Source organism: Rhipicephalus microplus, chromosome 1 (genome assembly GCF_043290135.1).
Source record: "Rhipicephalus microplus isolate Deutch F79 chromosome 1, USDA_Rmic, whole genome shotgun sequence".
Lineage (NCBI taxonomy): Eukaryota > Metazoa > Arthropoda > Arachnida > Ixodida > Ixodidae > Rhipicephalus > Rhipicephalus microplus.
This window is the reverse complement of record NC_134700.1, coordinates 76,573,662-76,600,509: the sequence shown is the minus strand read 5'-3', so window position 1 is coordinate 76,600,509 and position 26,848 is coordinate 76,573,662. Positions and strand designations below refer to the sequence as shown.

At 46.3% G+C, this 26,848-nt stretch overlaps 1 protein-coding gene across 2 annotated transcripts in view; it reads left to right on the top strand.

Annotated features, from left to right (window-relative positions):
* The window catches only part of LOC119178679 (venom metalloproteinase antarease-like TtrivMP_A), a 369,468-nt gene that overhangs the window by 221,499 nt on the left and 121,121 nt on the right, over window positions 1-26,848 (top strand). For both annotated transcript variants that reach the window (XM_075881864.1, XM_037429911.2), the window contains one exon: window positions 5,888-6,012. In XM_075881864.1, the coding sequence (XP_075737979.1) occupies window positions 5,888-6,012 (125 nt within the window). The remainder of the gene's footprint in view (window positions 1-5,887; window positions 6,013-26,848) is intronic.

The window sequence follows — 26,848 nt, the reverse complement described above, 5'->3', positions numbered from 1 at the left end:
CTGTCGGTTCGTCCACTTTCTTGATAATGGAGGCAGTTTCCATGCGTTCCAGTTCTTGTAGAAGAGGCTCTCTCAGGGCCAAGGGTAACCGTCGGGCTGGGTGCACGACTGGAACAGCATCCTCCCGCAGGACCATCCGGTATCGCCTTCCGACACAGCCTGTACCCTGAAATAAGTCTGGAAAGGCCTTCTCGGGTTCCGGCTCGCTCTACCTTACCGAATTCTCAGATTTCGGGACAAGCCCAAATTGCTTACATGCGTGCTGCCCTAATATGGCCTGGCGACCTTTTTTGACTACGAAGAAGGTCACAGCATGCGTCGCGTCGTTTAGTAGCAGCAATTCCTTGCTATATCCGACATGCTTGATGGCGCTGCCGTTGTAAGCCTTCAAAACTGCACTACTTTTCTGCAGGTCCGCTGCTGCCTTGAAACGACGGAGAAGAGACCACGGAATTATGTTGGCTTGTGAACCTGTGTCCACTTTGATGCTAATTTCCTGTCCGCCTAGCTTTCCGCTCACCGTCCAGTCTGCGCTTTCCCCGAGGCTGACACCGTAGACACCGATGTCCAAAATGTCATATCCGTCGTCTGCCTCAACTTCTTGTACTTGGTCTATGTGCCGGCTCGGTCGACGCTTGCAGCATATAGCAAAATGGTTCGGCTTATTGCAAGCAAAGCATGTCTTTCCATACGCTGGACATTGACTTTGCGCGTGCTCCTTGTTGCACTGTTGGCACCGAAATCTTTTTTGTTGTGCTGTGCCCTGTGGGCGTAGTTTAGTTACAACGTTTGACTCGACCAAGCAGCAGTTTGTCGTGCTGAAACCTCGGCTGCTTTACAAATCTGCTCAGTCTTCTGTAAGGTTAAGCCCTTTTCTCGCAGCATCTTTCTCTTTATCTTCGGGTTGTTTGTGCCAAAAACAACCTGATCTCGTATCATGGATTCTTCTAGCGTGCCGAAACTGCATAGCTTCGCCTGTTTTTTAAGCTCTCACAAATAATGCTCAAACGGCTCTCCTTCGTTCTGCATGCGAAGGCGAAAAACATGCCTCTCGTAAACCTCGTTCCCCTCGTCGACACAGTACTCCTCGAACTTCCGCAACACTGTCTGGTAGTCTTCATTGCTCTCACCTTCTGCGAACGAGAAGTTGTTGTAGATGTCGAGGGCTTCCTCACCGGCGATGCTGAGCAAGATTGCTGTCTTGGAGGCTTCCGTCCTGGGTGGTTTAGTAGGCATCGCCGCGAGGAAAAGTTCCAGTTTTTGCTTGAACATTTGCCAATTTCTTCGTATGTTGCCTGCCAACCGCAGCTGTTTTGGATGCTTGACGTTTTCCATTTTGACGAGGCTTTGGCACTTCCGACACCATGTATTGTGTCTCTAAAAGAAGCAGGCTGTCATGTTGGCTAGAGCTGCGCCACCCAAAAGAGCCATGGCGGTTTATTTCGAGCCCTTTTAAAGCAAACGATATGAAAGAGGGAAAGGGAACAAAGAGAAGACAGAATAAGTGTGACGTACAGTCACACTGATAAGCTGCAATCTGATAAAGCTACCACGCAAAAAGTTCAATAAGGCTTTCACTGGTTTTCTGTGCGAAAACAGATCATGTCGCCTTGCAAGCACTGACAGTTCTGATAAGGGTCTGTCGTCTAGGCGAGCTAACGCAGCCGCTAGCTGCTGTCTTTGCACGCTGTAACGAGGGCAGTGACAGAGAACGTGCTTTATCGTTTCATCGCTGCCGCAATGATCACAAGCAGCACTGTCCTCCATCCCGATTCGGAAGGCGAAAACTTTGGTGAAAGCAGCACCAAGCAACAGTCGGCAAAGCACGGTTGTCTCAAGTTGAGAGTCCGGACGGAGGCCGAAGTCGACGAGATGTGTCCAGTCTATGCATCGTGTGTGCCGTAAGCACTCACCGTTCCACAGGGATTTTACTTCTTCATTAGCGATTTTTTTAATTTTCATTGCAGCCGAAATAGATGCTTCTTCGCCATCGTCGTGTGCTGATTGAGCAGCTGCATCGCCAAGTTCGTTGTTCGATGTGCAGCAGTGCCTTGGAAGTCACTGAAACATGATTTCGTGCCCTTTGTCGAAGAGGTGGTGAAGCAACTCTCTAATTTCAAGCAATAATTGTTCATTGCTTTATGGCATAGAGACACGATCTCTCCAATGATATTCACCGCGTTTTTACTGGAAGTTTTCAGGACTTTAGATTGGGAAGAGTTAGGGATAAGAGGTAATAGAGAGTATCTAAGTAACCTGCGATTCGCTGATGACATTGTCTTGATTAGTAACTCACGGGACGAATTCCAGCTAATGTATACTGAACTGCATATGAAAAGCATAAAAGTATGTCTGAAAATTAATATGCAGAAAACTAAATTAATGTACAACAGTGTTGGTAGAAAAGAACACTTATTGATAGGTGGAGAGACGCTGGAAGTTTTAAAGTAATATGTTTGCTTAGGGCAGGTAGTAACCGCGGATCAGAACCATGAGAGTGAAATAACTAGAAGAATGGGGAAGGTGTGGGTCAAATTCTGCATATGCTCTCAATTCATTATTGGTATTCCACACTAATCTTGAAGAGGAAGGTATATATCAGCTGCATCTTGCCAACGCTTAGCTTGCAGATACCCGGAGGCTTACAAACAGGGCTCAGCTTAAATGGATATTGACGTAGTGAGCGATGGAAAAAAATTATAGGTGTAACTTTAATGGCAGAGAAGACAGCCGAGTGGGGCAGAGAACAAACCAGGGTTAAGGATATCATAGCTGAAATCAAGAAGAACAAAGAGACATGTTCCGGGCACATGTCAATCAGTTTTTTTTTAACGTCTTTTTTTATACTTTTAGCTTGGCTGGCGCAGTGTCTCCAGGTTCTTTACCTTCAACCGAAGAACTAAATGGCATTAACACGATGAAGCGATAACGTTATTAAATGAATGACTTCGTTTTGAATGTCTCGAAGAAAACCACTTTACGTGTTGCCTCGTGATTCAATGTTGAAGTAAGATGAGTATGAACGAAAGCATAATAAAGTGTTATCAGAGTATGGAAGAAGAAATGCAACCAAGTGTTGAAAGCGCGTGTACCGCAGCTCAGTTTCCTAATTACATAAGAGACTTCTAGTTTAAATACAAGGTGGCAATCAAGTTCCCCACGAAGAAATGTGCGATGATTGATTGGAGATATTATGTGAATGGTAATAAAAATTCTTGAGTAAGATTGAATAAATGGTTATGTGAGATAAAGGAGGCAAATTTCGCCATATTATGGTAAATTTGCAGCTTGATATTTTTCACAGCGCGTATACATTGTGACGGATTGTTTTCATTTACCTTACTTGTTAGCGTAGGTACGCAGTGATTAGAATTGAAAATTTGCATGTCCTCAGCATATAAACTACAATTAGATAAGGAAAGACAAGTTGGCAAGTATTTTTACTTGGTAAAAACAGTAGGGGACTGATATGAACCCCTGTGATACACTTATGCTAGTAGTTCTCAAGTAGAATAAAAATCAGATGTATCGATGGTTTAGTTTTTATTTTGTAAATAACTGCATATAAGGAGCAAAGGTTAGCCGGTTATTGTAATAGCTTTAGGTTTTGCGAAAAAAATTGCGTGCCTAATAGTGTCGATTGCTTTGCAAGGGTCTACGAATATCAATGCTGCAAATTCACTTTTGTCAGTCACTTTTATGAGGTAATTGGTAAGCGTTATGAGAGCTATAGATTTGTTGAAAAGCTGGAGCTCAAGCCGGACATTGAAAGAAAAAATACTGAGTTTATTCAAATATTTGTGATTCCATTTTCAATTATTTTTTTGACTATTCTACTCCTAAATTTAAAAACCAAATGGCTGTATAATTCTGTAATTATATTGTGCATAATTTTGTAATTATTTGTGTATAATTCTGAAATGGTGTCAGATCTCCTTTGAAGACAGGTAAGACGTGACCGGGTTTTACATATAAAATGACAATTTTCTGAATTGGCGTTTTAATATTGTTGTTATTATTTCATAAGCGCAAAGGGCATTGTTGAATAGTGACAGGTACAATTGCGCTGTGTGGCATTTTAAGTGCGGCGCACTTGAGGGCCCTAGGCTGCCGCATGCTTTCATCTTTTGTAGTAACTTACGCAGAACCACATGTAAATATAAAAAGAAAACAAATGAGACCTGGAAAGAGAGAGAAAGGACTTAAAACGGGAAAAAGCAAGAGTAAACTGAAGTAAATAGAAAAAACAAACATAAACGGGAAGAGGAGAAACAAAGAGAAAAAAAGAAAGAGAAAACGAAAGAGAAGCAAAAAAAGCTGCTTAGCCCTGCACTTCCGACAGGCTTCTTGGCACCACTAGTGTGCACCTACCTTATATTTATGGTTTTGCGTCGCAGGCATGGGTAACTACTAAACATGTCAACAACGTGATCCCGCCTATAAAAGGACAAACATAGGTCTAGCAGTGCAGTGTTTCTCGAGTATGAATGTTTGGAAACCGCTTATTAACTGATGAAAGCGATGAAGGACCCACTGCAGTAGGAGAGAATAAAATAAAGGAGGCGGAAATGGGCACAACATTCAGCGCAAAATAGGCGTTTTTTTTCATCCTCGTAAAGAATGGCCGAATTAAAGTGCCACACCAGCTAGATATCAACAGCTGTTCCGTCTGCAAACACGTTCAACCTATTTAAAACTATGTCTGCTCTTTAAATATGCAAGCCTGGAAGCAGTATGGTCGCTTATATATTCCGGAATTAATAGTAACAGCGCTAACACACGAGGCACCACACATAAAAAAGACACGACACACACGAACGCTGACTAGCGACTGCTTTATTTTTGCTGTCGTCAAGGCCCAAGGCAGCCAAGGAAGAAAATAAGAGTCTGCGCATGCGTACTCTACAGTTGTTCTATACATCAGTGAAACAGTAATGTCGGTGTAATATATTCATGATAACAAGAATTCCTTCATGTCGCGTTTTAGGGGCGAAGCTCTTTAAGGCGTGGGCTGTGCGTCCCCTGTATGTAGCCACCTCTCGTTTAGTTCTTGCAGTGTTCACTAGATGGCGGTACCGTCCCCTGTATGTAGCCACCTCTCGTTTAGTTCTTGCAGTGTTCACTAGATAGCGGTACTTGTAGCTGAATATGAAAAGATGCAAGATGTTATAAACTAGACGACGGTACTTGTAGTTGATGAAAATATGCGAGATGTTATAAAATAGGAATGATGTCACACATGGCGCGTGTCGTTGGTGGAAGGCAATCGTTCGATTTAGTGTGGCGACGTACGCCAGGGGGAGCGTTGTAATAAAATCGAGTGGGCAAAATGTACGGAGGATTCATGGTTTACCAGGTTTACCTCCGGAGCTTCGCCCACTCATCATCATTCACTTCGTGGATATGGCGGCATTTTTTTTACCTAATGTTCGAGGCGTAGTGTGTGCTTGGTTTGGTACTTTTACACCCTAAATAAGTACTAACAAGGCCTGAATCAAACTTTATCGCTTACATGTGCCGTGTAAAAGTGTGTCAAAAGTTTCACTGTCACATACTACTAAAGGCTACACTCAAGCCAATCCACCACAAGGCTAAACTGTTACGCGATAATGCAGAACAGGCCACGGTCACGAAATTTTGAGTGCCGCTGGAAAAGGTTCTTTTTTTTAAAATAGGTTTTGCGGATCCCCAATATTCGCTTCGCTAACCGGCATGACAATCACGCTTATTTTAATATCAATACAGTGTAAGTATAAAAAGGGGCAGGCGGTGACAGCAATCATTTAGACAGCTTTTCCCACCCATCCCATCGTATAACAAACAGTGCATCAGAGTTGGAGATGCAGCGTTAGGCTCGCGTACTATACATTTGCTTTTTTTTAAACAGGACTACGAGTTCGCTCGAACGGAGGGCCGTTATATTGACTCGGGAGAAATGATAACCGGACTAGAGCTTTACAAAAGTCAAGGAAGGATACCAGGGGCCCATGATGTGGTGTACCTTATCACTGGGTAGGTAAAGCATGTTTTTCATTTTATTTGTACATCTCTATGCAAAAGAATAAAAACAGGCCGGCTTCTGAAGCTCTAAATTTTATTTTTCGAAACAAATATTTCGATGACACTTGAGCTTTGTCCTCAAGACTGACACGCGATAACGCAATTATGCAGCGTTCGCATCGTGTACTCAATTGCTAGCCTCACATCACTCACGGCGGACACAGGAACCATGTTTTAAGAAAAGGAACCACGATGGCGTTACCAGATTGGCAATTTAAAACTACCGCAAGATGGCTGCTTCAAATAGAATGCCCAGTGCTCACTACACCGTAGTTTCTCCTTTTACTAATTGAAAAGTGTCAGGTATACGCTTCCGCAAGGCAACACGTGCAGCTGCTCACTTGGTCGAGGGCGTTCCTGTGGCTGACGATGATTATTCTTGCCTGCACGCTTTCTAATCGGCCTGCTATAGGTAACTAGAACCACTATAAGGCATGCCTTTGTACCACCTCTTCGGTGCAGAATTCACATGGTCTCACGCCTTCTGCAATAAATACCATGCTTCTACCGCACAATAGAACTTCTGTTGAGGTGGGCTCCCCGCGCTAGTGAAAACGTTTCTGTGTAGGCTTTTCTGGGAGCGAAGCTGTTTCAGCTTGGTGTATAGGTGGCGTCTAAAACAGAAGACTCGGTGCGTATGCGCCACAGAAATCGAGAATATGCCAATTATCTTCTAGCATGTATCATGTCCAAGCATAGTAGAGTGTTGCAAGTGCGTGGTAAAGGGAAAACAGGTTGGGTGTGAGTGATGTTAGGGGAGGAGGATAGAAAGGAAGAGGCCAAATTATAGCTATCCATATACAGCACACACACGTTTTTTTATTTTGGTGGAACAGCGTCATATTGTCAAGCTCACCACGCCATCGCAGTTCTGGGAACCCACTGGCTTATGGTAATCTCCGCGTTCGCATGACAGCTGAACGTGTGGCTGCAGTTGCAATCACTTTCTTCGTCTTTGCGCACTGTCTTTTGTATGAAGTCATGCAGTCTGGATAGGAAATCAGTCTACAAGGGGTTCAGCAAGAGGTTAATTACATGAGCGTGAAATATAATAATATTCGGCGTCAATAACCTGTCGAAAATTGTCCATAAGCCATATATTTTCGGCAGAATATTTCCTTTTGACGAACTCGCAAATATTTTCACTCGTTTTAGCAGTGTAGAGAAGTTCTGCCAACCTTCGTAGATATGATTATATTTTTTCTTGGGCTTTACTCCAGTTTCTTCTTTTTATTTTTATATTACTCAATGTGTTTATGCAGTCACATCAGCTACCGATTGTTGACGTCGTCGGCTGTGACAAACACCATTTTATGGCACTGTAGGACTTTTTTTTTAGCTTTGACACTCCCATCTGTCCTATTTCTCGAAAACTGACACATGAGGCCTTGCGACAGAGATTTATTACATATATACACTCCAAATAGCTTTATGGCTTAAAGGGCCTGATAGCTGATTTTTTCGACCAATTTTTTATGGCATGACAAACACTAATCTCTCGTGGTGTTTAGAGTTAAAGTAGATCATACCAAAGGCATCAAAGAATTTTACAAACAAATTTTTTTTTAACTAAAAGGCTCTAAACACAAATTTTGCATCCAGCAACGCTGACAATTGGTGGCGACGCCACCAGCCCTTCTGGCGATTTGTGAAAGCTCTCACCGTTCTTCTTTCACGGCAGTTCCTGTAACTATACATACCCACCATTATTTCAAAATTTTCAACTGGTTTTAGAAATACCATGCTAATAAAATCAGATGAGGTTCCAGGGTACACCTACTCTGCAATTGTATCCCGTTGCCTCACCCACTCATATGTCATAGGTGGCATGTCCCTGCGTTGTTACTCTCTCGACACACATGCCAAGCCAATTCACCAAAAATGTCACTGCACATATGCACGGCCGTGCCGAGAAGCAGTGCACGTCATTTCTGAGACGAAGTGTAGGTAGCAAAACAATGTCGCTTCAAAATGTTACCCACCGGAAACTGCGCGCATGGTCGCATGAGCACGCTCAAAGCTTGTTGAACAAATGTTGACAAGTATGAAGTCATTATGACAAGCGAAAGGCAGCGCCAATTTAAGGCATAATTATGGCAGATCCCACGTACTGTGGGAATCGATGAGGAAGGTTGGTATGTCACTTGAAAGTCAGCACAACGTTACGAGGTAGGCGTAAGTTATGCTATACATTACTTCTATTCCATGATTATTCTATGGTTTGCATGTGTCATTTACCTTAATGGTCATCTATTCACGTCATGTGATACAAAATTTAGTATCACGTGACATGATATGTGGAGCTAGCGAAACGGCCGTGGGCACGCTATCAGATTAGCATGCAGACGTGCTTTACATCACACGCATGTCATTACTGTCATGCCTGCACGTGTCATTTACCTTGGTCACCTATTCACGTCATGCGATACCCAATTTGGCACGTATGGAGCTAGCAAAATGGCTGCGAGCGCGCTAAGAGCTTATCATGTAGTGATGTTTAGGATGACACGCATGTCATGATTATCATGTTTGGACGTCTCATTTACCTTCATCGTCTATTCACGTCACTTGATACCAAATTTCATAGATTAGTGGAGCCATTAAACGACTGTGAGCACGCTATGAGCGTAGCATGTAGTCATGCTATACAGGACACGCATGTCAACATTATCATGTTTGGACGTGTCAATTACCTTCGTCGTCTATTGACGTCACCTGATACCAAATTTCATATATATGTGGAGCTATTGACGCGGCTGCGAGCGCGCTATGAGCGTAGCATGTATTGATGTTTTACATGACTGGCATGTCATGATTATCATCTTTCGACGTGTCATTCACCTTCGTTATTCATTCCCGTCCCGTAATACCGAATTTGGCCCGTCAGCGCGCTATAAGCGTAGCACGTAGTAATGTTTTACATGACATGCATATCATGATTATTATGTTTGGACATGTCATTTACTTTCGTCGTCCATCACGTCCCCTGATACCAAATTTACTATATGTGGAGCTAGCGAAAGGGCGGCGAGCGCGCTGTAGGCCTGTGTACTCAGATTTGGGTGCACGTTAAAGAACCCCAGGGGGTCAAACTTTCCGGAGTTCTCCACTACGGCGTCTGTCATAATCAAATGGTGGTTTTGGGACGTTAAACCCCACAAATCAATCAATCAGGGCGGCGGGCGCGCTATGAGTGTAGCATGTAGTCATGTGTTACTTGACACACATGGCATGATTATTATGTTTCGACGTGTCATTTACCTTCCTCATTCATTCACGTCCCGTAAAAACAACTTTGCTATATGCGAAGCTGACGAAATCACTTCGAGTGCACCATGAGCGTGGCGTGAACTATTGACTAGTCATAACATGGAAATCATGATATGCATGTGATAACTTCCACGTTCGGGTCTGTCACTTTTGCTCTTCATGCAGTGATGTCATACCATACCGGTTTTGCGAAATGGCATGTGAACGAAACCACCGCAAGAGCAGCAAGACCATGAAATATAAATGATGACGCTCATGACACATATGTCATGCTTTTCTTGTTTTTACTTGACAATTATGTTCTTCATCCAGTTAAGTTATGGCATACCAATTTCGGTATCCATACCATTATTAAGATGGCCAGGAGAGCTAATAGTCTTAGACAGACAGAGACACAGAGAGATATAGACAGAGACACAGAGAGATATAGACAGAGACACAGAGAGATATAGACAGAGACACAGAGAGATATAGACAGAGACACAGAGAGATATAGACAGAGACACAGAGAGATATAGACAGAGACACAGAGAGATATAGACAGAGACACAGAGAGATATAGACAGAGACACAGAGAGATATAGACAGAGACACAGATATAGACAGAGACACAGATATAGACAGAGACACAGATATAGACAGAGACACAGATATAGACAGAGACACAGATATAGACAGAGACAGAGATATAGACAGAGACAGAGATATAGACAGAGACAGAGATATAGACAGAGACAGAGATATAGACAGAGACAGAGATATAGACAGAGACAGAGATATAGCATTCTGGAAGAAATCTACAGGGGATCAACTGCTACCATAGTGCTTCATAAAGAAAGCAACAGAATACCAATCAAGAAGGGTGTAAGGCAGGGGGACACAATTTCCCCAATGCTATTTACCGCGTGCTTACAGGAGGTTTTCAGAAGCCTAGAATGGGAACAGTTAGGGATAAGAGTCAATGGAGAATACCTTAGTAACCTGCGATTCGCCGATGACATTGCATTGCTGAGTAACTCGGGGGACGAATTGCAACTCATGATTACGGAGTTAGACAAGGAGAGCAGAAAGGTGGGTCTTAAAATTAATCTGCAGAAAACGAAAGTAATGTACAACAACCTCGGCAAGGAGCAGCGCTTTGAGATAGGTACTAGTGCACTTGAAGTTGTAAAAGACTATGTCTACTTAGGGCAGGTAATAACCACAGAGCCGAACCACGAGATTGAAGTAACTAGAAGAATAAGAATGGGGTGGAGCACATTCGGCAAGCACTCTCAAATTATGACAGGTAGATTGCCACTATCCCTCAAGAGGAAGGTATATAACAGCTGTATCTTGCCGGTACTTAGCTACGGAGCAGAAACCTGGAGACTTACAAAGAGGGTTCAGCTTAAATTGAGGACGACGCAGCGAGCAATGGAAAGAAAAATGGTAGGTGTAACCTTAAGAGACAAGAAGAGAGCAGAGTGGATTAGGAAACAAACGGGGGTTAAGGATATCATAGCTGAAATCAAGAAGAAGAAATGGACATGGGCAGGGCATGTAGCGCGTAGACAGGATAACCGCTGGTCATTAAGGGTAACTGACTGGATTCCCAGAGAAGGGAAGCGGGTTAGAGGGAGACAGAAGGTTAGGTGGGCAGATGAGATTAAGAAGTTTGCGGGTATAAATTGGCAGCAGCAAGCACAGGACCGGGTTAACTGGCGGAACATGGGAGAGGCCTTTGTCCTGCAGTGGACGTAGTCAGGCTGATGATGATGATGATGATGATAGACAGAGACAGAGATATAGACAGAGACAGAGATATAGAGACAGAGATATAGAGACAGAGATATAGAGACAGAGATATAGAGACAGAGATATAGACACAGAGATATAGACAGAGATAGAGATAGAGACAGAGATAGAGATAGAGACAGAGATATAGAGACAGAGATATAGACAGAGATAGAGACAGAGATAGAGATAGATATAGAGACAGAGATAGAGACAGAGATAGAGATAGATATAGAGACAGAGATAAAGACAGAGATAGAGATAGATATAGAGATAGAGACAGAGATAGAGATAGATATAGAGATAGATATAGAGATAGAGAGATATAGATAGAGAGATATAGATAGAGAGATATAGATAGATAGATCGATAGATATAGATAGAGAGATATAGAGATAGATATAGATAGATAGATAGATATAGATAGATAGATAGATAGATAGATAGATAGATAGATAGATAGATAGACATAGATATAGATAGATAGATAGATAGATAGATATCTGTCTGTTCACCTAACACTATTAGCTCTCCTGGCCATCTTAATAATGGTATGGATACCGAAATTGGTATGCCATAACTTAACTGGATGAAGAACATAATTGTCAAGTAAAAACAAGAAAAGCATGACATATGTGTCATGAGCGTCATCATTTATATGTCATGGTCTTGCTGCTCTTGCGGTGGTTTCGTTCACATGGCATTTCGCAAAACCGGTATGGTATGACATCACTGCATGAAGAGCAAAAGTGACAGACCCGAACGTGGAAGTTATCACATGCATATCATGATTTCCATGTTATGACTAGTCAATAGTTCACGCCATGCTGATGGTGCACTCGAAGTGATTTCGTCAGCTTCCAATATAGCAAAGTTGTTATTACGGGACGTGAATGAATGAGGAAGGTAAATGACACGTCGAAACATAATAATCATGCCATGTGTGTCATGTAACACATGACTCCACTTTTTGTGCCCTAGATATCTTCAACTTCATCAAGGAGCGGTTTAGTCCCCTTGTTTTAACCTATGAGTTGCCTGTTAATAACACTCTCAGATTTTTAGATATCGCTCTCATTTTTCACCTAGACCACATTTCTTGGATGTACAAGCCGAGGAGTAACAAACCCTTGCTTCCGTACCACTCCGCCCATACTAAGCTCGTAAAACGAGTCATTGTAAATATGTGCTTTAGTAACGCCTTACAGAGGTCTTGTCCACATCTGATGGCAGCTAGTTTCAAGGGACAAGCAGAACGACTTCCGGACACTGGCTACCCCTCTCACGTATAGGTTTCCGTCGCGAGTATTCTGGTCAAGAAGCTTCAGTCCTTGCAGCAAGCTCTCCCTCATGATGAGCCAGTAAGACGTCAGAAGCTTGCCCTAGTGCCTTATCTGCATGGAATCTCCCACAACTTGAAAAAGGTTGGAGAGCGGGCCAATGTAAAAGTGGTGTTTTCTGCCCCGAAAAAGCTCTCGTACTTGTGTATGAAAGTTGTTTCACATGCAAAACCGGGGTGCTCTAAAAAACACCTAACACTGTTTGTCACATGCGCGCAATTTGTAATCTATCAGATACCTGTTTCATGCGGTAAATATTACATAGGACAAACTGACAGGTGCATTAATGACCGGCTGCGCGAACACGCTTGCAACGTAAGAAATGGTCGAGATGGTTTTTTGGCACTACGTTGCAGCACGTGTGGCTGCAAACCACTTTTTCATGGTACGGTAATCATAGGAAAAAACAGAAATAAAGTGACAAGGGAGATTATTGAAGCAGAAAAGATTAGTAGATTAGGGATGAACTGCGTCAGCACTCCTTCTCTCGGTCTTCGTGAAAAAGAATTGTCGTTTTTGAGATCATAAGTGTTTAGCGCATGGCAATAGAGGGTTTTCATCTGTTTATCTGTTGTCTTCGAATTTCGTGAGCATATATACGTACGCTCCTCGAAATAAAGATTTTGTTGGAAGTAAGCGCTCCCTTCAGTCCCTTTCCTTGTCTTATGTTTCTAAACGCGTACGTCGATCAACTATGGTTAGAAGAGCCTGCACAACTCTCAAGGTATCGTTTTCCTTCAGGCCACTGCGTCGGTCTGCAACTCTCCTTACGAAATGCGTGAGCTGGAAGACTATGCATTGAAGTCCAGGAAGCGTGGCGGCCTCTGATCTATCGTGGTACAGATGCAAGCCGAGCACGCGAAGCGACGTGGCGTTCAGTGTTTGGACATCGTGAAGGATGATGCATGGGTCTGGCACTTCGCAGGTTGGAGGTCTTCCTCGCGTGCGGGCTTGAGTACCAGTGCAGGCTTGAGTCCTCTTGCCTCGAGTCCAAAGCGTAATATCGTCCGCGTAGATTGTGTGACGTAGGCCCTGTATTTTTTCGAGAAGTCGAGTGAGCTTAAGGAGGGCCACGTTGAAAAGGATTGGTGACACAACACAGCCTTGAGGTGTACCCCTGTTCAGCAGCTTAAGTTTTTCGCTCCGTATGTTTTATATTCCCACCGTCGCCATACGACCGGTGAGGAAGCTTTGAACATAGCCACAAATCTTGGAACCGATGCCAGTATCTTCGAGATTTTGTAGCATTGCTTTATGGCTAACATTGTCAAGGCGCTTTTCACATCAATGGCAAGAAGGGACGACTTGCTATTCTTGCTCAAGTGATCAATTAGATCTTCCTTGAGGAGTAAGAGGATGTCCTGCGTAGAAAGCAGCTGGCGGAAGCCGAGCAAGGTGTCTGGGAAGTACCCGTTGTCCTCAAGGTGCGACGTGAGCCGGTCATGGATCATATGCTCAAACAGCTTGCAAATTCACGAAGAGAAATGGGTTTAAGGTTGTCAACTGCTATGGACTTGTTGAACTTAAATATCATGATAACCTCCGAATGCTTCCACGCGTATGGAAGCTCTCCTATGTCCCAGCAGTCATTGTAGTACTTTAGGAGAGCAGTCATAGCCTCATTGGGTAGCTGTTGGAGGTGCTTGTTGGCTATCCCGTCTTAGCCTGGACTCGTGTTTATTGTAAGCTTGGAAAGAGCTGCTTGAAGCTCTGCTGGTGTGAAGGGCCTGTCAAGGTCTGAGTTGGGCATACCTTCGTATTCTTTGTGTGGTGGTGGCATTGCCGCTGATTGGACAGGACCACGCAGCTTGTTGCATAGTTCGTGGAGCAGGTGTTCCTCCGAGCCGTCGTAATTGTGTGTTAGCTGTCGTACTCGTTGCCGCTGCTGCGTCTTGGTGGGGCGGTCACCGAGGAGAGTCCGCAGCAGGTGCTACGTCTTGTTCGTGCTGAGCGTACCCTGGAGCATATCTCAGAATTCGCGCCAGTTCTGTCTCGCTAGGTTTTCGGCATACTGTTATGCCTCTTCTGACAATAAAGAAATTCTTTTCCCGAATTTTTTGTTCAATTTGGGCCTCTTCCATCTCTTCAGTAAGGCTCGTCTGGCCTCCCAGAGGTGTAGTAATTGGGAATCTACTGCCGGAATGTATTCATTAAGCTGCATTACTTTGGTGCACCGTTTGGCGGTATCCATAATCTTGGTGAGCCAGGCGTTTATGTCCGCTACTGCGTTATCACCATCGAGCTCGTTTCTGAAGGCGTTCCAATCTGTCAGTCTTGCTGTGCCTGTTTTTGTAGGTCGATGGTCATATTCAATTTCGAGTTGAATTATGTGGTGACCGCTGCCAAGCGTCTCGGGGAGACAGGTCCATCACACCTTCTTGACATCTCGTGCAAAGGTGAGGTCGGGCGTGGTATCTCTCGAGACGCTGTTTACCACTTTCGTGGGCTGTAGCGGATCATTCAACAATGTGAGGCCGTGCTGCTGAGCGGAGCCGTGGACTCTCGCGCCTTTCTTGGTGGTGATGGCATAGCCCCAAGCTGTGTGGGGTGCATTGAAGTCCCCTACGACCACTAACCGGTGACCTTTTGTGCGTTTTCCGAGTTCGCGGACGAAGTAATCGTAGTCCCTGAGCTGATCTTACGGTGGGCTGTACACGTTAGTGACGTAAAGGCTTTGTTGTGATTTTCGTTCCGGTACGACTTCCACGATGGAGTGTTCAACTGTAGTGACTTCTATCTTGTGTACTTGGGCCGCAACAGTTTTCTGAAGTAGAATGGTGGTTCTTGGGGTAAAATCAATGGTGTTGTATCCTGCGAGTCGCACTTTTTCAGTATTGTTCTCTTGTAGAGCGATGAGGTCTGGTTGATTTGCTTTTATAAATTATTGTAGATTAGCCAGCCGGGGTCTGTATGATCGACAGTTCCACTGCCAAATGAGAAAAGGCTGTTGCGGAGTAGAGATCCTATTCTTAGAGCCTTCCATCTTCGTGAATATCTAGTACGTTTACCTGCTCACCGTCGGGAGAGAAGGAGTGAGAAACTTTTTTCTCTTTGGGCTTTTTTTTCTGTCATGGCAGTCTTCGAGTTCCACGTGACTAATGCAGTTGTTCTTGAGATGAACCACGAAGTTGGTTAGCTGCGACTTGAGATCATTGATTTGGGCTGTGTGAGTGTCCATCCTACGGCTGAGCGTCATGAACGTGTCACCAATTTGGGCGGAGATGGGCTCCGACTTCGCCAGGACGAGTGCTTTGAGCGTCGACTCCACTGCTGATGTGCGTTGTGGCTCTACTGTCGCCGTGAGCTGCGAGTCCACAAGGGCGGCGGCTTTTGTTTCTATAATGGAGAGTACTTTGGCCTCCACGATAGCTTCAATATCCATGGTGTGGGGAGTTTTGTGGCTAGTTGTTCAGCTTGGTGCTATTCTTCGAACAGTCGAGTGAGCCTCTCTATGCTTGCATTCTGCTTCTCTATGATCTTTTCTTGTTCATTGCATAATTTTACGAGCTTATCGACAACTGCACCTTGTTTTTGGAGCTGGTCACGCTGGTTTTGCACAGCTTTTTGCTGATTTAAAACCATTATTTCCAAACTCTTGAATGCAGTGGATTCAGTAGATGAGCAATCTGAAGTGTTCTTGCTGTTCTGTGAAGTAGAATCTACGCGAGTTGCATCAGCATAGCTGAGGCATTGGGCGGAGAGTAAGCGGGATCTTGTGCGAGACCTGGGGCGCGATCGCCGAATAGACCTAGACTTGCTTCGGCCACGCTTGTCGTGCAATGTGCCACTGGGGCTAGGAGATGGTTTATCAAGCTCGGTGAAGCCTTCACTGCGGGAACTACAGCCATTCTCTCGGGCTTTCGCCTTTTCGAGTGTTTGTTGTCTAACTCGGTAAGGTGGTGGGTTTGGTCATAGCTTCTTCTAGCAATCCTTGCCGGTGGTTTCGTGGGGCAGTTCGCATACTTTGCAGTTGGGAATACATTCGTGATCTGTGGTGACTGCGTCTTGTCCGCACTTGTAAGAGAAGCCTTCTCTGAGTCTGGGACAGATATCTTGTCGGTGCCCAATGGCACTGCATTTGCGACAGAACTGCACAGACTTTCGCTGGGTTTGCAGCGGTAGTATCCACTCTGGTAGATGTAGTACGCGACGTGTGGGCCATCTAAAGTGATGGCGGCAGTGGAAGACTGACCAAGCATGCGAGCGCCAAGGACCGTGTATCGTGAGTCGACTCGGAGGCCAGCTACAATTTCGGCACTGCTGGTTCCTGGGAGAAGTCCGTAGATGGCACTTCTGCATACATAGCCGGGATGTCTCACGTGGGGGTTCACACTGAAGAAAGTGTCGCCTCACTGGATGGTAGCAATGCTTCTCAGGTTGGTTGCGCGTTCTGTGTCGGCGGTACTAGCAATGATAATGTTTTCCACGCTCTGCACTTGAACTCGAACGTTGTCTTAGAAATCCTGTTTTGTGAGACCGCTTGATCGTCCGATAGCGTGCGTAAGTGATGTTAGACTTCATTTAAATAAGTCGAGTCCGGCTTGTGGCCTGTAGACGATTTTAAAGTCATCTGTAGGAAAAGGGGACATCTTCAAAATGCGTTGCTCCGAAGCTTTTTGCGTGGGAACGGGCTCTTTCTCGGGCTTCTCGTCGGATGCTTGAATCCGGTTTGGCGCTCGTTTTTCTTTGCGTTCGACTTGCAGCCATTCTACATGCTCCTTTCTTGTTGTTTTGCCACTGGTAACATCATACGTCCATGCCGATTTCTCAGTGGGTGTCTCGGCGTTCACTTCTGTTTGCATTGATGTTGCTTCTTCTTGTGGTCCTGTAGTAGCCATCAACCCGCTTTGAAAGCCTACGTGGCTGGTAGCAAGGGGCGTCTCCCTCTAGTCCCGTTTCCTGGTCGAGAAAGGAACGTGAAGCACCTTCCCAGGCCCGCGCGTTCGGCGGGTGTACATGCAATGCAAGCCACAAGTGCGAGACGCGCTCGCACGTTGGTCGCGGCGTTAGGGTTAGCGGGGAAGATCTTGGCGTCCAGATGTTAGGATTTCGGTGTAGATAATCATTCACCACTTCGTGGGAGGTGTCAGTCTTTTTCTTGCAACTTGGTGAATAGGCCAGCACCAAAACCCAGAAGTAGCACAGCGTTGAACCACAAAAACTAGCAAGAAAAGCAGGAGCCCATGTGAAGTGCAGCCGCACTGCGTAGCCCCCTAGCGGAAACCTATGTCGTCAGCGAGTACTTCATATGTCAGCTATTGAGAGTTCATCCGATGTCGATCCATACAGCTTCCGTTTCATTGCTGCCGCTGATTGTTTCATTTCGTCAGGAGATGAACAAATTCTCACGATCGCTTCGAATACTATGATTAACAGTGACATGTTCATAGCTCCATCAGTTCGCTCCAAACCTGCGGGGCTTACCATTGCACCCAGCCTTGTGCGGGTTAACGACGGTAAAGCAATGGTCACTGCCTTGAACCCAACTTCTTCGCCAGTAATGCTGCCCCAGGGCACTGCTGTGAGCTGCTTCGCTGACAGGGAGCTTTTTTCACAGGGTCCCCTTCACGCAGAATTACCGCCTTTGTCCGCTACAACTGATATCAATGTTACCATTGTTGCTTTAAATGCTACCATAGGCCTCACATGACTGCCGAGCAAAAGGGAGACCTTTTAGACCTTTCCAAAAGCACAGCATTTCGTTTGACGTACAATCCAAAGCTTTGGGCTGCACCTCCGTTGCAGAGCACAGCATCGAAACCGAAGGCAGCTCCATTGTACGCAGCCACCATTACCGTTTGTCTTCGGCGGAACGGCCAATCATTGAGGAAAACGTCGCCGACATGCTCAAACGGGACATTATTCGACCTTCATCCAGCTCTTGGTCGCCTCCTGTGGTGTTGGTCCGGCAAAAAGGTGACTCTGTCCGCTTTTGTGTTGATTAGAGAACACTCAATAAGATCACGAAAAAGGTGTATATCCGTTGCCACACATAGATGATGCCCTGGGCTTCCTCCAAGGCGCAGAATATTTCTCCAGCCTCGACCTCCGATTCAGATATTGGCAAATACTTATGCGCAATGCAGACAAGGAGAAAACAGCATTTGCAATGCCTGACAGGCTTTACGAGTTTAACGTCATGCCTTTTGGCTTATGCAACGCTCCAGCAACATTCGAACGCATGATGTATACTCTCTTACGTGGCCTCAAGTGGAAAACCTGCTTATGTTATTTAGACGACATCGTAATTTATTCTTATACTTTTCCTCAGCACCTTAAGCGTATGGACGAAGTTCTAGCTTGCATTTCGAACGCTGGCTTTCAACTCAATACAAAGAAGCACCACTTCGCCAGCACAAGCATCAAAGTATTGTGTCACCTTGTCAGCAAAGATGGCGTTCGATTCGACCCCAACAAGGTTGCTGCCGTAATTAGTTTTCCACGTCCAGGCAATCAAAAACAATTGCGAAGTTTTTTGGGCCTGGCGTCTTACTTCCGCCGCTTCATCAGTCACATTGCTGCCATTGTGGGGCCGTTGCACAAGCTTCTGACGTCAGGAACGGCCTTCACTTGGACTTACGAGTGCGAGGGCGCTTTTCAAGCCCTTAAGCGTGCTTCGACATCAGACACCGTCCTCCGTCACTTCGATGAGAGTGCACGCACTTTCCTGCACCCAGATGCCAGCGCCCACGGAATCGGTGCTGTCCTCCTCCAGCGCACCGACATTTCACGTGAGTGAGTAGTTGCATATGCCAGCCGCGCACTAACACCTGTGGAGCAGAACTACTCAATAACAGAGCAGGAATGTCTCGCTGTCATTTAGGCCATCCAGAAATTTTGACCTTATCTGTATGGACGCCACTTCACTGTGATTACCGATCACCATTCCTTATATGCTGTTGTGAGTGAAGTGCGCGAGTCAAGTGACTTTCAAATTTGGCGCGTAAGATGAACTACTGACAATGTGTGCAAGATGGCGTATTGCGCCAGTGCGGCGAACACTGGCGATTGGAAAAAGAAGAAAATTCAAGGAAATGGGAGAAAAATCCAGAGCCAGGGCATCGAAGAACGAGGAAGAAGAGGTTCGGGCTCGTGCTTGGGAGAAGAAGGCTAGGGTGCGGCGTGCGACCTCGTCGGGTGCGAGTACCTCCTGGGCGTCAGGGCATCCACCTAGCTGGCGACTGTTTCCACGGGGTCCTGGTGACCATTCAACCGCAGCGGCTATTGGCGAATCCTTGGCAAGACCTTGGTCTGATGTTCGAGCGGAAGACAGCGCAGCAGATGACGTCTACCGGGAGCGGGAGCAAGCCGTCGGGCTACGGGCCCGAGCTTATGCACTCTCACCACGGCAACTTCCCCAATGGACTATTGAAGGGCGTGAACCGCTGGTGAGCCGTATCCGTCTTCTTTCGCGTCCGGACTCAAACACGAGGACTTTAACGAAAAGGACTGTTTAGACTCTTAGAGGTTTCCGCTCGCTAACGAAACTGACAGTGCTAATTAGTTAACATTTTTCTGATCTTAGTATTTTCCTTTTTGTGTTTTTTTGTGTGTTTGTGAAAGTATAATTTTTTTTTTGCAAATCAAACGCTCACTTCCTTTTCTCGTGAGAGATTAACGTTTCACAGCTAGCTCGACTGGCTTTATTTACTGAACCTGTCACAAATTGGCGTCCGCTACGACAGGACGTGAGTGTTTGCCACTAAAAAGTAGATTTGAGTAAGGCTAACTAAAAAAGTAAAATGGGCTCGCGAGAGTTGATGGCGCTGGCAGAACGCATGGGGTTGGAGGGAGCAGAATTGCAGGCTTGGTTTGACGCACGAGAAGCGCGTGAGCGCGATGAACGAGCCGCGGAGAGAGACGCGAAGAAAGAACAGTTGGAGCTGGAAGGCCGCAATTTACAGCTACGTCTTGAAGTAGCAAAAACGGAGAACCAAACCCGAGAAGCAAGCCAGCGACACTTGGAAGTAGAAGAGAGGACGCTGCAACTGCGCCTGAGAGTAGCTGAGGCCGGTGTCGGTCAGCCTATGGTGGCTGACACGGGCAACCAAAGGAACGCGCCTATGGTAGTGAACCCGCATAACTTTATACCCGTTTTCAACGAGGACAGAGACGACCTTGACGCCTACCTGAAAAGGTTTGAGAGAGTGGCGACAGGTCAAGATTGGCCACGGGAAAAGTGGGCCACGGCTCTTAGTTTGTGCCTTGGCGGAGAGGCTCTGAAGGTATTTGGACGGTTGTCACCGAACGATTCCCTGTCATACGACGAAGTCAAATTGGCACTGCTCCAGCGTTTTCGCTTCACGGCTGATGGCTACCGTGAGAAATTCCGGAAAAGCAAGCCTGAAGACGGCGAAACTGGAAAACAGTATGCCACGAGACTCCAAAGTTTCTTTGACAGGTGGATAGAAATGTCTCAGACAGAGAGGAATTTCGATTCAGTCCGTGACTTGATTGTAGCCGAACAATTCATGGCGAACTGCAGTAGTCAGCTGGCGCTCTTCTTACGGGAGAAGAACTGCAAGACTCTGGAAGCCATGGCAGAGGCAGCTGATATATACATAGAGGCAAAGAGATTGAAGAACTTATTAATAGTTCAGAATAAGAGTGAGGACACAACTGGGAAGGCTAAATTGATTTCAAGCCCAAGAGCAGAGATGCAATGTTTTGTTTGTGGCCGTAAGGGGCACAAGGCTTCTGACTGTCGAAGTAAACCTAAACAAGTATTTTGTACAAACTGCCGTAAGTGGGGGCATGATGTGAAGGGCTGTCAGAAAATGACTGGCACTTCGAAATCAACTACATCTTGTTTAATGCTACCCAAAGAAGAGACCGGTCCACAACAATCCATGATTGATGGCGACGACTCGGACCGAGACGACAATGTTATGGGCACGGTGAAGACGCAAGCGCAATGTAAGAAACGTCCCATGCCAGTGTTACCAGGGGAAGTGAATGGACAGATTGTTCGAGTCCTAAGGGACACCGGAAGCAACACGTTGGTAGTACGCCGGTCATTAGTACCTGATGAAGCACTAACTGGCACTACCGCGACGTTGTGGTTGGCTGATGGCAGCACCATCGTAACCCCTGAGGCGGAGATACGTATCAGATCTCCATACTTTTCCGGCATGGCCATCGTCAAGTGTATGCCGTCGCCACTGTATGACGTCATAGTTGGGAACGTACCGGGGGCCCGTGACGCCAATGACCCCGACGTTTCGCGGAAACTTTCTCAAGATCAATTCATTAAGAAAAAAGTTCATTCTGCGGACGAAGGTAACCACCCAAATTCTCAACTGGTTGGTGCCGCACGTCTCAATAGTTCGCGAAGGGCCATCTCTGTTGGGCTCCCTGGCCAGATGTCTCGCAAAATGTTTCGCGAAGAACAAGAAAAAGACCAGACGCTTGACATCTGCAGAGCCAGAGTGGGTAAGAAGTTTGTTAGAAAGGGCTCGACATCTTTTTCTTTCGTAGCCAAGAATGGTATTCTTTACCGACAATACTTCCTGTCCCCTGGTAAGATCATTGAACAAGCCATAGTCCCGAAGTCCCTGAGAGGCCAAGTGTTACGTTTGGCTCATGAAAATGTCATGTCAGGTCATCAGGGTGTAAAAAAAACAATAGATCGAGTTCTGGACGCCTTCTACTGGCCTGGGGTACAAGAAGATATCCGCAGATATGTCCGATCATGTGACGCCTGTCAAAGGACTTTACCGAAAGGCAAGGTGGGCAAGGTGCCTCTAGGGCGTATGCCGTTGATCGACACCCCTTTTGAACGTGTGGCGGTCGACATCATTGGACCGATAACTCCAGCCTCGGCAAAAGGCCATCGGTATATTTTGACTCTTGTGGATTTCGCCACTCGCTACCCTGATGCAGTGCCTTTGACAGCAATTGACTCAGCTACAGTGGCCGAGGGACTTGTCGAGATGTTTTCTCGCATTGGTTTTCCACGAGAAGTCTTGGCTGATCAGGCATCGTGCTTTACCTCAGATCTAATGAAGGAGGTGAATGAACTACTGGCAGTCAAGCATCTTAGCTGCACTCCATACCATCCTATGTGCAACGGGATGGTAGAGAGGTTTAATGGAACACTCAAGCAAATGCTCCGCAAAATGGTTCAAGAACAGCCTAAATGGTGGGATCGCTTGCTAGCACCTCTTTTGTTTGCTTATCGTGAAGCCCCACAAGCAAGCTCCGGGTTCTCACCATTTGAACTTATTTATGGCCGACATATTCGAGGACCTCTGAGCATCTTGAAAGAGCTATGGACTCATGATCAGGAGAACGAAGAACTTAAGACGACGTACGGATATGTCCTGGATTTAAGAGAGCGAATTGAGAAGACACTAGAGCTGGTACGACAAAACCTGAGCCGAGCACAGGTGTCGCAGAAAAGGTATTACGACCGCCACAGCAAGCAACGGGACCTGAAAGCTGGTGACCGTGCATTGATCTTGCTTCCCACAAGCAACAACAAGTTATTGATGCATTGGAAAGGGCCGTTTCCAGTCATAGAAAAGAAAAACGACTATGACTACTGGCTGGACCTTGGACACAGCAAAAAACTTTTCCACATAAACATGCTGAAAAAGTATGAAGAACGCCGTGAAGAACAGCTTCCTCAGACATCATCTTTTGTCGTTCTGGAGGAAGATGGAGAAAAACAAGATTACGTGGACCACGGATAGAGAAGAAGCGTTTGAATCACTCAAAAGGGCTTTGTCTTCTGGGCCAATCGTCAAAGCACCCGATCTGAAAAGAGAATTCGTGCTTCGGTCTGACGCCTCTGATTCTTGTATAGGCGCTATCCTTATGCAAGAGCATGATGGCATCCTCCACCCTGTGTCATATGCCAGTCGTCAACTTCAGCCTCGCGAAAAGAGATACTCAGCAATCGAGAGGGAATGCTTAGCGTTGGTCTGGGCGATAGAAAAGTATCATGTTTTTCTGTACGGAACGTCATTTGTCGTACAGACCGATCACCAACCACTGCAGTATCTCTTAAGGGCAAAACACCTGAACAGTAGGGTATTACGGTGGAGCCTCGCGTTACAAGAATATTCATTCCGAGTCGAGCACATTAGAGGCTCTGAAAATGTCGGCGCAGATTATATGAGCCGGTTGTGAATTTTTACGTTTTCTCGAGACAAGCGACTACTTCAAGTTGTTTGTTTGTTAAGGACATCTTGTGAATGGACGACGCGTGGTGACTTCTCGCGCACTGAACTGCAGTTTATTTTTCTTCGCAAAAGAAACTTTTCAAAGGGGGGACTCTTGTTGTGAGTGAAGTGCGCGAGTCAAGTGACTTTCAAATTTGGCGCGTAAGATGAACTACTGACAATGTGTGCAAGATGGCGTATTGCGCCAGTGCGGCGAACACTGGCGATTGGAAAAAGAAGAAAATTCAAGGAAATGGGAGAAAAATCCAGAGCCAGGGCATCGAAGAACGAGGAAGAAGAGGTTCGGGCTCGTGCTTGGGAGAAGAAGGCTAGGGTGCGGCGTGCGACCTCGTCGGGTGCGAGTACCTCCTGGGCGTCAGGGCATCCACCTAGCTGGCGACTGTTTCCACGGGGTCCTGGTGACCATTCAACCGCAGCGGCTATTGGCGAATCCTTGGCAAGACCTTGGTCTGATGTTCGAGCGGAAGACAGCGCAGCAGATGACGTCTACCGGGAGCGGGAGCAAGCCGTCGGGCTACGGGCCCGAGCTTATGCACTCTCACCACGGCAACTTCCCCAATGGACTATTGAAGGGCGTGAACCGCTGGTGAGCCGTATCCGTCTTCTTTCGCGTCCGGACTCAAACACGAGGACTTTAACGAAAAGGACTGTTTAGACTCTTAGAGGTTTCCGCTCGCTAACGAAACTGACAGTGCTAATTAGTTAACATTTTTCTGATCTTAGTATTTTCCTTTTTGTGTTTTTTTGTGTGTTTGTGAAAGTATAATTTTTTTTTTGCAAATCAAACGCTCACTTCCTTTTCTCGTGAGAGATTAACGTTTCACAGCTAGCTCGACTGGCTTTATTTACTGAACCTGTCACATATGCTGCTTGTCGTCGCTGAAGAATTTGTCTGGGCGCCTCGGCCGCTGGATACTCCGTTTGCAAGAGCACACTTTTGACGTTGTGTACAGTTCTGGCAAACAGCATCAGGACACCGACGCTTTCTCTCGCTGCCCTCTGCCACTTTCATCTCCAACCAAGCATTCTCAATGCCCCTCAGGCGATCAAGCGGCTTCCTCTTCACTCACGTTATCTCCCCTGGAAGTTGCTGGGTCACTATCTTTAAACAGCAGCGCTCAGTTTGCCGAGTGCCGACGTGACGACCCCTACTGTAACCGCATCATTGGATACTTGAATGGCTCGACTTCTCCACTTAAACTACGTCATCACCTACGGCAGTTCAAGCTAGAGCACAATGCCCTGCAACCCTATACTTTAAATGCGTATGGGCATTGGTTGGGGCCAGTACTTCCTCGATCGCTGTGAAAACAAGTTCTCGACCCATCACTGGACACTTAAGATTTAAGAAGACCTAACTACGTCAGGAGCCATTTCTTACGAATTACGATGTCGTCTTTTGGCCTGGTCTTTGAAACTTTGTGGATAATTATGTCGCTTCTTGCGCACTTTGTCAATGGCCGAAAAGACCAACTTCAGCTCCTGCTGGCCTATTACAACTCATTCCATGTCTCGATACACCTTTTCCCGTTGTCGGAATAGACGTCGTCGAACCACTTCCCATAACTACAGAATGTGAGAAGAGCCTGCACCACTACTGTATGGCAGGTAATTACAGCGGGCCACCGCTGGGTCGTCACAGCCGTCGACCACCCCACACGATACGCGGAGTCCACTCCTCTGCACACTAGCTCTGCCTTAGTTTTTGCCGCCTTCTTTTTAGAAGCCATTGTGTTGGGTCGTGGTGCACCTCGCGCGTTGTTGAGTGACCGAGGCAAGGCCCTCCTGTCTACAATTCTTGAGTGAATTCTAAAAACTTGTGGCACAGTTCACTAGACCACATCCGCTTACCACCCGCAGACAAATGGGCTGACAGTGATTCCACCGGACTCTAATCGACATGATATTCATGTACATCGGACCGAACCACGATAACTGGTGCAAAATCTTGCCATTCGTAACGTTTGCACGCAACACCGCTGTTGAACGAACCACCGGGTATTCACCTTTCTTCCTCGTCAATGGTCATGCGCCGACAATAACCATTGACGCCTCTTTATTGAGTGTAACAACAAAAACGTCTACGACTACGCTAGAACATTTCCTCTCCAGGCTCGCTGACACACGGCAACGTGCTGTCATCCGAAAGCTGTCATCCGAAAGCTTCTCCGAAAGCTTCTCCGAAAGGTCTACCCATAGGCGTCCGCACGAGCGGGGAAAAGGGGGCTTGCCACCTGGGAGAGGGGCGCTAAATCTGTTCTATACATTGACTAAGCAGCGGGGCACTCCTTCAGTCATTTAAAAGGGGGGTGTAAAATCTGCCTCATACACTGATTTATTACAGAGAAGGCGCCCTGCAATAAACCTTGGCCCCCTCCCCCTAACGGCAAGCACGCCTATGGGCCTACTAACCCTTTCAATGCAGAGAATTTCGACATTCGCAGTGTGCTCGAAGGGACGGGAGATGTACCTCTCGCCGAAGTGCAGCTCGCACACAGCCGCGTTTTCTTGAAGCAGTTTGTCAGCTCGAGGGATCGCTCTCCATCACTGCGCTAACAGAGCTTCGTCCTCTGGAACGCCGAACAACGCATGCTTCTTTATAGCTGATTTGTAGCCTGTAGTACACTCAGGACGAAGCAATGACTGTTTTCGCGCCATGAGAGTGCATACAGAAGGATTGCTGCCGGAGTGCCATTAGAATAAAAAAAAACGAGGACCAACGCGCCCGACGAAACTGTCGGAAACGTGCAAACAACGTATAAACGATTGTGCGCGTCCCACGTGGCTCCTCTTCGGAGGCTTCAGTCCGCTCAATAGGCGCCGCTTGCCGCTCTTCCCGCTTTCCTATTCTAGCTACTGTACCTACGTGACCAGAGTAACGCAACTGTTTTCTAACGCCACCGGCTCCGCTAGCAACCATGCATTGCGGAGAAGCTGTCGCTCAGGCTATTAGGTGACCGGTAATATGGGCAATCGCAGGGAAATGTGGGATACGACGGTTTCCGCTTCGACGCACCATGTGGGTTAGCAGCGGCACGCGTGCATTATAGGGGCGAAGCTCCTTATAGCGGCACCCGTTCGTCCCTCATAGTCGTGGTAGTAGTGTGTATCCAGTCATACAATTTGACCTCCAAGGTGGTGCCGGTGCGAGATTTCTTCTGTGCGTTGTTGAAAAATAAAAAATTCGCAGCGTGCGCGTAAATTAAAAGCTGAATT